At 38.9% G+C, this 12,709-nt stretch overlaps 1 protein-coding gene across 1 annotated transcript in view; it reads right to left on the reverse strand.

The window, feature by feature from the left end:
* Positions 1-7,635: 7,635 nt before the first annotated feature.
* The window catches only part of Lepr (leptin receptor), an 88,293-nt gene continuing 83,219 nt past the window's right edge, over positions 7,636-12,709 (reverse strand). The window contains exon 19 of the mRNA XM_036177185.1: positions 7,636-9,568. Coding sequence (XP_036033078.1) covers positions 8,744-9,568 — 825 coding nt within the window. The 3' untranslated portion in view covers positions 7,636-8,743. The remainder of the gene's footprint in view (positions 9,569-12,709) is intronic.

Below are 12,709 nucleotides of genomic sequence, written 5' to 3' on the forward strand. Positions count from 1 at the left end.
CCTCCCAAACTAGATCTGAACACTGTTTAAGATGGGACTTGTGCCCTCCTTCACAAACAATGCTGCTTCCACACTAACAAATCCTAACGGGTTTGAGATGAGACCCAAAGACACAGGGCCCAGACAAAAAATTCAGCCACAAGCTCCTTCCTATGGGGTTGCCAGTTCTCTCTCTTCCTGGCCTGATCAGTTCTTTCCTCCTTACTATGCCCATACTTTTGTTTGCATCCTCTTCTAGATGTTTTACTTATCTACCTATACCTAACTAACTGTTGCACATAAGCTCTCCCAACGGCTGTCCTCCTACTACAGCTCCATTTGTTCCTGATACAAAGGTAAAAGACCTTTTAGATGCCATGGAGAAACTCTGGCTTCAAGAGAACTTCATTGCTTTCACCCTAGGTCAGATACAATTCTTTACACTAGTCCTCTGTTTTCTCCTCTTCTTTTCCTTTGATGCTCTGTAGTTCCCTGCTGCTTCTGCTAGCTCATTTTGGAACAGCGTTCTTGGCACTGGGACTATGCACTGTCACCTGAATCAACTCTGCCTACTTCCTCTCACTGGCTCACTGGCTCTCATTTCCCTGCTCCTCTCCCTCTCAACACCTTCCTGGGAAGTATCTTGGCTGGACTCTGTAGCCAAATCTTCTGTTTATTGCTCTAACTATTATTTTTCAAAAGTCTCTTCAAGAATGCATGGCAGCAATCTCATGATCCACTGCCACTGATCCTGTTCAAATTCCCCTCCTGCTAAATGACCAGAGGCCCCCCTCTTCAACAGACCTGGAACTAACCCTCTAACAATGACCCTCCTCAGCTCGAAGCAGTCAAGAAAGAGTTGATGTCTCTGTTCCTCACCTCTTGTGATGTCTCTGTCTCCCATCTCTTTCTGTGCTTATAGAATGTCTTGGGTGTAAAACAAGATTCCTATGAAATTACAGATGACCTTGCTCAGCAGTTATTGGTCAGCCCAGAAAGGAATGTCTGTCCAGACAGCCTGTCTCCTAAGATGGTCTGTCTCACCTGAGCAAACAATTTCAGGAAGGAGAGGCTGCAGGAGAGAAATATTTTCCTCATTCCCAAGCTCCCCCACTCCTAAAATGGTCACAGCCAGATTTTTCCCCTGGCAGGTCCCTCAACTTCCCATGGAAGAGAGGCTGCTCCTCACTGTGTACTCTGATGAACACAGTCACGTCTGTTGAAGGTCAGACTCTACTGTCTCTCTGCCTTCTCTCTTTTTAAGCTGACTCACAAATCATACACTGTCAATTTATAGATACTTATCAACTGGATAGGAAGAAAAACAAATGTTTTACCTATACTACAATAACTATAGCTAGTTAGCAATGATTGTTTATTTCAAAATAGCTAGCAGAGAGCATTTTGAATGTCCTCAACACAAACTTAAAATGTCTGAAGTGATGGCTTTGCCAGTCATCATATTCTGACCAATATTTGTTAGACATATGTATTGAGCTGTCATATTGCACCCTATACACGGACAAAATTATGAGGTGTCCATTACATTTGAAAAGACATTTTAAATGAAAGGTAAAATAAATATATTCTTAGACACCATCTGAAAGAACTCATCATTGTCAGGGTTGGGGATTTAGCTCAGTGGTAGAGCACTTGCCTAGCAAGCGCAAGGCCCTGGGTTGGGTCCTCAGCTCCAGAAAAAAAAAAAAAAGAAAGAAAGAAAAAAAAAAGAATCCATCATTGTTGATCCACACTATAAAAAATACAAAAAACTTCACTGAAGGGATACTATCCCAGAGAAAAGAAAGATGAAAGAAGAGATAGCATTTCAGAAGTATAGCCAGAAAGACTAAGGATGAAGAAAACCATGAGTTTGATGTCTAAAAAATACACAGAAACTGTAGGGTGTGGTGATACAGGCCTTTAATCCCAGCATTTGGGAGGCAGAGGCAGGTGAATGTCTGTGAGTTGGAGTCCAGTCTAGTCTACATAATGAGTTCCAGGACAGCCAGGACTATATATTTAAACCCTGTCTCAAAAAGAAGGGAAGGAGGGAAGGAAGGGAGGGAGGGAGGGAGGGAGGGAGGGAGGAGAGAAAGGAAGGAAGGAAGGAAGGAAGGAAGGAAGAAAGAAAGTTGCACAGAAACAAAAATGTAATAACAATAACAACAATGGTAGGAAAGGGATGATTATGCATTTGAGAAATACAAATTAAAAGTAAAGCAACAGTTGTACAATCTCAAGTATGGCAGCAATAGCTAAGGCTAGTAATATCCACACTGATGGCATATGATCTGTGGAGCAACTGGAACTGTCCTCGAGGTCCTGGTGGTGGTGCTGATACAACCCACAGTTATTTGGCAGGAGGTGGGAAAGATCAGTCAGATCATAACTGAGGCAATTTTGTTCCTAGGTATTCCCACAGGTAGAAATGCCTACAAACTTATTAAGCTATGTCCTGAAGGCTTCTGTAGTCACCATGGTGTATTCAAGAAAAACTACAGTCACAAATATAAAAATTAGTTACAACAAACTGTTAGTAACTCAATATAAATTAAGGAGTGTAGCATGAATCTTAAAATGTCTTATTAATAAAATCAAACCTGAGGCCAGTTATTGGGGTGAATGCTGGAAGATCAGAGAAGCAGAACAAGCTACATCTACCTCACCTTGCCAGTTCCTCAGCTGATCCTGTTTCCTCAGTCTGGATGCCTCTCAGCTGAGCTGTGCTGCTCAAAAGCCTAAAAGCTTAACCAGCCAAATGCTTCTAGTTTCTGGTCTTCACGCCTTATATATCTTTCTGCTTTCTGACATCACACCCTGGAATTAAAGGCTCACTTCTTGAGATTAAAGGTGTGAGTCACCATGCCTGGCTGTTTCCAATGTGGCCTTGAACTCACAGAGATCCAGGGGGATTTCTGCCTCTGGAATACTAGGATTAAAGGTGTGAGTGCCACCATTTTCTAGCCTCTGTATCTAGTGGCTGTTCTGTACTCTGATCCCAGATAAGTTTATTAGGATGCACAATATTTTGGGGAACACAATACCACCACAAAGGAGTGTGAAGATAATAACCAAATGATTTATACATGAAAATGTGGTCAACTGCAAGTTAAAATAAGTATCAAAATGATACATAAATCAATTTGGGTTGGTTTTTAGTATTTACAACCAAGTACTGAGAAGTAATTTTGCCTAAGTATGTGTCGAGATGAAATGCTCATTTCAGAATTGTTCATATGAAGTTATAAATCATCTAAATATCCTTAACTTTGAGCTGTTAAGAATCATGGTTTTTGAGAAATTTGTCTTTTAAGATTTATTTTAGTTGAGTATTTGGAGGGTTATCGACACATGAGCATGGATGTCTGCTGAGGTCAGAAGAGGGTGTCAGATCCCCAGGGGCTGCTGTTAAGACAATTGTGAGCTACATGAAGGGGATGCTGGGAATCAAAGTCTAGTCCTGTGTGAGAGCATCTAGTGCTCTCAGCCACTGAGCCATCTTTCCTGCCCGGAAGTCACTGTACTTTGTTTTAGAAAGTATACATTGTAATTATTAAGCAATCACTAGGTATATTACTACGGCTACATAGTAATGCTAATTATATTAAACTTTTCTTTGTCTTTTTTTTTTTTTTTGGACAGGGTTTCTCTGTGTAGCTTTGCACCTTTCCTGGAACTCATTCAATATCCCACTCTGTAGCCTTAAACTCACAAAGACCCACCTGGCTCTGCCTCCCGAGTACTGGGATTAAAGGCATGCACGACCACTGCCCGCTAATTATATAAAACTTTTAAGACACATGGTGGGCCTGAGAACAGATCTCAGTGACAGAGCACTTGCCCAGCATGATCAAGGCCCAAGGTTTGATTCCTTCCCTGAAAGGATACACCGGCCATGATGTAGTGATAACAGAGGTGGTTTGGGGATTGGTAACTGCTGACTGAGAGTCAAGGGAAGCCATTACTCTTTATCACATTTCTCTATTTGAAAGTTTTCCTATAGTTACCTATAGTAAAAAGAAAATGTCAGAACACAGTTTAAAATAGCAAAAACCCACATTACCAGAAGCCTAAGTAACAAAGCATGATCATGAATCATCAAACAGAGTAAAGACCCAAACAAAGCTCTGATGGGATGAGATAGGTTATCTTTTGTAATGATCAAGGTGGATCATCTTCCATCACAGGTGGTAGCTATGCTGCCAGAATCCAGGGTGCATCTGTTTAAGTGGGACTCAGTAGCCATGAAGAGGCACTGAGATCTTGGCATTTTCAGACTCCTACCAGATTCACAGCACTGTTTATAGGAATCCTGAAGCACATTTAAAGGCTGGCATTGGATAGAAACTTTATATTAAGTATTTACATAAACTATAAGGTTATGGGTAAAATAACCAAATAACTTAAGTCCACAATAATTCTCCTTTGACTTTCACCTCTAAGAATCCTAACACTGATTTTGCATGACAGAAAGATGAAAATATCTGACTATGTAACTTCATAATGCTAACTTTCAGACCTTTGAGAACTTACAAGAGAAGCGGGGTAATTATATATGACACAATTAGAGATACATATTTCAATGCTTATGTTTATAACATTTATTATCATACAAATTGTCATGAAAAAGCAAGACTTCCTTGCCCAGTGCTTAGACACATGTCTCAAAAGTAGAAGATGTACAATATAGGAATCTCACTACAAAATTAAACATCTTCCAACCAAGTTCATTATCAGATCCATGTTTTTTTTTAATAAATGTTTTATTTACAACAAACTTACATAGATCTTTATAACATTAAATTTAGTTTTATGCATCTTATGCTCAGTGTATTTTGAAAAATAGACATTTTCAAAACAGCTTTCCAAAATAAATATTGATAGATTTTTATATAAAAAATAATTCACTTGATATAAACCTCATCCATAGAATCCATTTCAAGCTGCTCATACAAACAGGTGTCACAGTGTCTCAGCTGTAAACAGTTTTATTTTAAGTTGCTCACTCAACATTGATGATGAGTGCAGAAGCACTTTACTGTTTCAAACTAGAGACTCAAGAAAGTAAACTTACTGACTGGGCTACCTCCCTCCCACAGATGGCTCTTCACATGCTTTGTAACTATAATGAAGGCTTTCTCACATGCAGCCTCAGCTTAATCACACTACAGTGGGCCATTTTAATTTTGTGCTTGAAAGTTTGAGAATGGGTTTTCTCAGGAATTACTTCAGAGTAAAACAACTATCAAGAAGAGTCTTGGAAGATGAACAAAGATACATTTCTTATGAAGATCACCAGAGAGTAGAGGTCTGTTCCCATCCACTGGGAGGTGACAGAGTTGTAGGTCCTGATTCATCAGCATGCTACCAATGTTCCCTGTGTGCACACCTCTCAATTCTTTCAGTCTAAAGCTTATTTTCTTGCAGCTCTTGGTAGCTAATGTCAATACTCCTGGAGGAACTGGAATATGTGTTTGACATTTGCAAGGAAGGGCTTAATTCTACTGGCAAAGGGTGAGAAGAATTGTAAGACTGTCCAGACTAAGGGGAGAAATCCAGGTGCAGGCTCTCCCACTGGCTTGGGAACTTTATCCAAATCGTTTTAGGAAGAAAGGGACATCTCTAGTCAAATGCAAAGCATCTATAAGTGGAGCATAAGGCTGCAATAGGAGCCCTACTCTCAGAGAGACACAATGTGGCTTTTGTGGAGTATGGGTTTTAATCTAGTAAACATAAAATCCTGCCAGCCTGACACATGATTTATTCTCTCACTGTTCTATGTGAGCCATGGCTCACATGATGGATTCTCTTTCTATAAAACTTGAATATAAAGAGACAGGTGTTTTTTTTTTTTTTTTTCAATTTAAAGACTTTAAAAGACATATTCAAAATTCCATAGTCATCACAGGGTTTTTTGTTTTTTTTTTTTGGTGGGGGGGTTGTTTGTTTGTGTTTTGGTTTTTCAAGACAGATTCTCTCTGTGTAGCCCCGGGTGTCCTGGCATTCACTCTATAGACCAGGCTGGCCTCAAACTCAGGGATCCTCCTGCCTCTGCCTCCCAAGTGCTGGAATGAAAGGTATGCATCACCACTGCCCAGCTTCATCACAAGATTTTAGAGGCCAAGTTTGGAAGTTGTTTCTCAGTGTGTTAGAGCTCTTGCCAGCTTGTGTGAGGCTTAGGATCAACCCAAACACCAATAGATAAGGTTCAAAAACTACTGTAGAACAAAACTCCAAAATTCATATTGAACTCCTTGATCCCTTAAAAATTATAGAAGCCTTGGGAAGAAGAGTGAGATTATTCTGAGTTATCAAACACCATACATTTCCCCTAAATTTTACAAAACTTGATTTAGTAACAGTTTTCACAAAGACCCAGGGGACTAACATGTAACAATAGGGAGATCAGATTTCACAAGTGGAAGTCAGAACCCAAGTCACTGGCAGTAAACTTGACCTTATTCTGTGGATACCCACGTAGTTCAGCCTCAGTTCTGAACACAGATGCAGATGTCAGTCAGTCTTACTGATGCAATTTCTCTGTTTTTAGACGCAAACTCATCTCCGCACAGTACCGATGAGCTCACATTAATATGCTGTCCCTAGATGAATCTAGCTCACATCTGTAGTATTTCAATGACTGTTGGATCTGTGGATTCACACACAAGCTCATTAAAATACCCATTGGTTTCTCTTACATGGTGTTCTGGGCCCAGAAAGCCCAAGCCCATGCTATCACAGTGGACATGCTCAGTGGTTTATCTCCCGTTTAAATTTTCCATCTCTCTTATACTGTACCTTCAGTTAATAGGATCTACCTAATAGGCAAATATTACAAGTGATGGATGGGTCATTTCAACATGTAATAATTTGTTACTAAAAAACAGTGGGAAAAAAAATTTCCCGTATCTTTGCACAGAACGCCAACTAATGTTCTACGTTCTGCCTTCTCATGACAAAAAAGGCACCAGTGGATAGTGGGATCTTGAGCCATCTTCCTAACTCAGGACATATGACAGTTTCATCAAACACAAAGCCTGGGAAAAAAATCTAATTAGGGTCAAAGACCTGTCTGATCACTTAGAACTGCTTATCCATAAAACTCTAATTGGAGTAGAGATGGCATGGTGGGATTTACTTAGGTTAGTGGTAAAATCAGGAGCTCAGTCTCAGGTTAGTATGAAATGCTGGTGATGCTTGGCAACACATAAGCATACGGATAAGCATTAACGTACTCCCTTTGATGATACAGATATTCTTAGAATTCTTCTTGACATTAAACACCTGAATGTGCATTTTTTTTTACCTAACTTCTTGTTTGCTAGATAGTCTTTGAATCATCTTGCCATATCAAAAACCAAAATAAATAAGACATCTGCACATCGATTTTCAAGTCAAAGACTAGGTCTCAGTCATGCCCCCGTCACTCTGTTTCCTCTCACTACGCCTCCTTTGATGGCATCAGTTATTTTGATTTTTAAAGCATGACGAAGTCCACGCCTTTAATCCCAGCACTCGGGAGGCAGAGCCAGGCAGATCTCTGCGAGTTTGAGGCCAGCCTGGGCTACCAAGTGAGTTCCAGGAAAGGTGCAAAGTTACACAGAGAAACCCTGTCTCGAAAAAACAAACAAACAAACAAAAAAAGCATGACAAAGTAAAAGCTAGGTTTAAAATTCAAGCAGTAGTATTAAAATGGTGTGAATTAAATCTGAATTCTGGTTCCATCAATCATTATGTCTAAGACATCGGGTGAATGACTTAACGGCCTCATCCTTCACAGGGAAATAATGACACAGTGGGAATGTATAGCCTGTGCCTCATGCAATAATTGCAGTAAGCAAGTTAAGGTATGCAACCTGTAAAGCACAGTGGTTGTTTTATCTAATGATATCCAGTGAGGGGAGAAATAGCATCCCAATGGAGATGGGGAGGGACGATGTTCTAGAGTGGGATGCAGTGACATTTGGCAACCCATCAGAAAATAATCGTTTACATGAACTCTAGTTAAAGCTGGCGTCGTGCTCTCAAAGCTGCTCAGACTGTCATCCAAGTGTGGTGATGAAGCTGTTATTCTAATAGTTGCTTTCATCCTCTGTCATGGATCCTGGCTTTGTTGCAAAGGGATTAGCTACACTGTCCCTCTTCAAAAGTATAACTTCTTAGAGTAGGGTTCAATTCTCTACTGATTAGAGATTATTAATGTTGATATTATTATCAACATTTAAGGGAGTGACACTTCAAAGAACACAGTCGTGTGGCACAAAATACAAACATGTCACATACTTCCAAAGCACACAAGGATACCTAGTCAATTTAAATTTGCACATGCACATGTGAATCAGCACAAGACAAGACAACTCAAGGTAAGGCAAACACACACTTGAAACAATTATATCTCAGAGATCTTAGTTTGAAACCTTTCTTTCAGGTGTCAATATAATGCTGAAATTTGTTCTTTCCACAGAGGCCAGCTGTTTAGAAAGATTCTACTTCCTGGGTTTATTTTTAGCTAGAAGTAAGAGCCCTCCCCAGGCTAGCTTGACAGTGTATTCAATGAGAGTCCATCTACATCACTAGACTCATGAAGGCTTCCTTGCATGGTTTCTCTGCATTACTGAGAGAAGATAGACACAATTAATTTCAAAACAATCATTTTCAAACTAGACTCTGACACTTGTCCCCCACATCCACAACAATAAAAGAATATATTACACATGATACACTCTACTGGCACACAAAACTGGAGGCTTCTTGAATGAGATTACACAGTTAAATCACACATCTTACTCTCCATTATTTTATGACTGTGAGTGGAACAGGTTTGAAATTGTGGCATGTAAGGTACAAAGGTCTTCTGAGCAGAGGTTCCTAAATTCAGATTATTTTCTACAAAGTGTGAGCAACTGTCCTGGAGGATTCTGATGTCACTAAACAGACAGTGGGCTGGGAATGGGCACAATACTCCTGACTCATCAGTCAAAAACATATCATTCTCTCTTTTTTTGATGGAGGTGACCCCTAAATAATAGACAGACTTTCCACTATGATTTTCTTCAGGGAAATTTCCTTCCAGTTCCAATAGCTCATCCAACCCCGAGAATGAAAGTTGTGGGGAAATCGTGCTGGGTTGCTGACCTGATAATAGGAAAAATGCCTGAGTCTCTATCTCCCAGGAGCTGCTAGGGAAAGATTCTCTCAGTGGAGAGTGTTCGCTGGAGACGCAATTGCTGTCAGAACCATGGGTAAGCCCCTGTTCTTCATCAGTTTCAACCGTTTTCAAGTGGCTGACCAGCGTTGCATATTTAACTGAGGGTTGTCTCTGACACTCATCCTCACAGGTCACTTGGGTGCCCTGAGCCCCAGAGAAGGGAGCACTGTTACACTGGTCACTAATACAAATAGAACCCCTCTCAGGGTCTGGAGTGGTCAAAAGAAGCGAGACCATAGCTGCTGGTACCATCTCATCTTTATTTTTCCAAGCTGTATCGACACTGATTTCTTCTGAAATGGGTTCAGGCTCCAGAAGAAGAGGACCAAATATCACTGATTCTGCATGCTTGGTAAAAAGATGCTCAAATGTTTCAGGCTAAAAGAAAAGACACATTTTAATACTCAGTATGTTACAACTTGATTCTATCACACCGGCGGGAAGGCCAGTGTATAAGGTAAAAAACAAGGGACATTTGTCAACCACAAATTGCAGTTTGGGGCTGAAAATTTAAAATATCAAAAATCAGAAGGGAGAGGTAATCTCAGTTTTTCAAAGTTAGACAAGAAAGTCTCAGACTTGCATTCTTCAAATGGTATGACCATAAACACATGAAACTCTCTTTATGGGTAAAAATGAATCGGATACTTGATTGTGGTCAAGGGCTAAAAGTAAGTGACCCATAGCTGCAAATGCTTAGCCCTCCATGGAGATTGGGTACTGTGACTGCAAAACACTCTCTTCTGAAGAGGTCACTTTATTTTACAACAATTACTCTATTTTATAGTCATTCTATTTTATAGTAAATTCCACAAAATGACTTCTGTCTAGTTTATAGTAAGTTCCCAAAATATGACTTCTGAAAAAGTCATTAGATTTTTATAGAAAATTCCACAAAATAAAAATGTAATCTCTAAACATTTAAACAAACAAAAAACAGGTTGGAATATAACAGAAGGAACAAAACAAGTTTTCCAAAGATGGTAGCAATAATTGCTTTATACCATAGGATAAGATAGATGCAAAGGTAGAGTAAGTGACTGACTTAACACACCTACCTCTGGTCATAGTGGGAATCTGCTTGAGGCTAACTGAAAATAGCAGCTGATGGCACTTACTTGCTGAAGCTAATGATGGTGAAAGAGACAGACAGACTTGAAAACTGTTATTCTTTTTATGTAGCTTCATGTAAAGGTATATCCCATGGAACACATGGAATGAAGACAAACACACAAGACAAATGTACAGAATGTTTTTTTTTTATAAGAACAAGGGTTACATAACAATGAACATAACCTGCCAAGCAGCTACAAATCAAAAATCTGTGTGCAAAAAGCTCAGTACAAACAATGTAAACTTAAAATGTAAAATTTAAATGCAAAGTAAAAAATACTGCAGATACATCACATTGAATAGTTAACACAACTAAATAGAAAATATGTTCAGTTCATAGATCATACATGTCATTTAGCTTCTGAATGTTATAGTTTTTTAAGCTAATAAAATGAATTCTGAGTTATTGCCTGAGATAGCGGTATACTCAAAAGTTCTTCACAATGGCAAGCATATCCCATATAAAAACACAGCAGTTGCAAACTCTTAGCTGAAATATATTAGTGATTAAACAATAGAGGAATAAATATACCGAACACTAAATATAATAATGGCAAAGACTTACATAAGTGTCAAAATACTGAATGACAAATATGTTGAAAAATGATATGACGAGAAAATTGATCCGACTCTCACATCGTTTCTGACAGAAATCTATGCATTTGTGACTTCCTTCATACATTTTATTTTTCCCTTAATGTTTCCACTACTTATATCATTATATTGTTCTAAAAATTTAGATGAGCTTAACAGCTGATCCACTCATTTCATTATCTTCATTCTGCCAATATGGAAATATAGAAACAACACACAGCAGGCAGTTGAGCTCATGTGTGTTCTTCAAATGAGCTGTTTCATATAGTCCATGGGTCCTAAAGCTTCTTAATGAATAATTAATTGTGGAATAAGTAATGACCATCTTAAAAAGCATTCAATAATAAATTTTCTTTTAACCATACATTACTGAGCTATATAGTATCAGGGGTCTTTTGTTGTTGTTGTTTTTGTTTTTGTTTTTGTTTTTGAGACAGGGTTTCTCCGTGTAGTTTTGGTGCCTATCCTGGATCTCATTCTGTAGACCAGGCTGGCCTTGAACTCACAGAGATCCACCTGGCTCAGCCTTTCAAGTGCTGGGATTAAAGGCGTGCACCACCACCACCCAGTTTACAAAACTTCCTACAAGTATGTTTATTCAAAATTTATTTCACTCTATGGATAGAAGAATTGAAAAATAACCTTTCGTAAATTCACAGCTAGATAATATATTACAAGGATATCTGTAATAGCAGATGAAGTAAAGAGGATATGGCCCTTCTAGTGCCTCAACTTTTCTGTAGACATCCAAATAAAATTACCAATCACCTGAAGTGACTCGATATCTTAAATTTGAATGTCAGTTGTCCATAAATTTGGTTTAGTTTGAATGCAAGCAATAAAGCCTATTCTATATTAACATCATACACACATGGCAAGATATCTGTTTTTCGGGAAGAAAAGCCCTGTCCTCACCATGATCTATTTGTAAAACCCCAGAAAGTCTCCCTTTCCTGCACACTTTCCTGTCTGCCAGAGGTATTGGTTGATTTGATGGAAATAAATTAGATTCATGGAGGTTGGTGCTCTCTTTTGCTCCGGACAATCTGACCCGAGTGTGAAGGGTTATCCTAATATGAGGTACAGCATCCATTGGTCTGTATAGGGCTATCATAATATGAAGTGCAGCTTCCATTGGTCTGTGCAGTGTTATCCTAATATGAAACATAGCTTCCATTGGTCTGTGTAGGGTTATGCTAATATTAAGTACAGCTTCCACTGGTCTGTGTAGGGTTATCCTAATATGAAGTACAGCTTCCATTGGTCAGTACAGTGTTATCTTGATATGAATGACAGCTTCTAGTGGTCTGTATAGGGTTATCCTAATATGAAGCATAGCTTCCATTGGTCTGTATAGGGTTATCCTGATATGAGGTATAGCTTCCATTGGTCTGTGTAGGGTTATCCTGATATGAAGTACAGCTTCTATTTTAGGTCTTTGATCAACAGAAACCACAACTTCTGGCTTTCTTTAAACTAAAATGAGAGTTAGAACTTAAGTAATGTTCAAGACTACAGAAAACTAAAATTCCTAGATTGTTCCAAGTTTGGTATACAAAAGTCACGTTATTTAAGAGAATCTAAAATTCACCAATGTATAAGTGTTTATAAAGAAATCTAATATGGAAGCTGTCAGATGTAGAAGGAGAAGCTGCATACCTTCCCTGCAGCTTGTATGTGGGGTTTTTGCAAACCTGTGTGTCATAAGTTGCCTGTTAGAGTTCACTTAGTTACAGAAATTTTACCATATTTCTCCCATACTTGGAAACAGAATATGTTCTGACAGTCACAGTCACACCATTAACATTTGCT

Source organism: Onychomys torridus, chromosome 2 (genome assembly GCF_903995425.1).
Source record: "Onychomys torridus chromosome 2, mOncTor1.1, whole genome shotgun sequence".
Taxonomy (NCBI): Eukaryota; Metazoa; Chordata; class Mammalia; order Rodentia; family Cricetidae; genus Onychomys; species Onychomys torridus.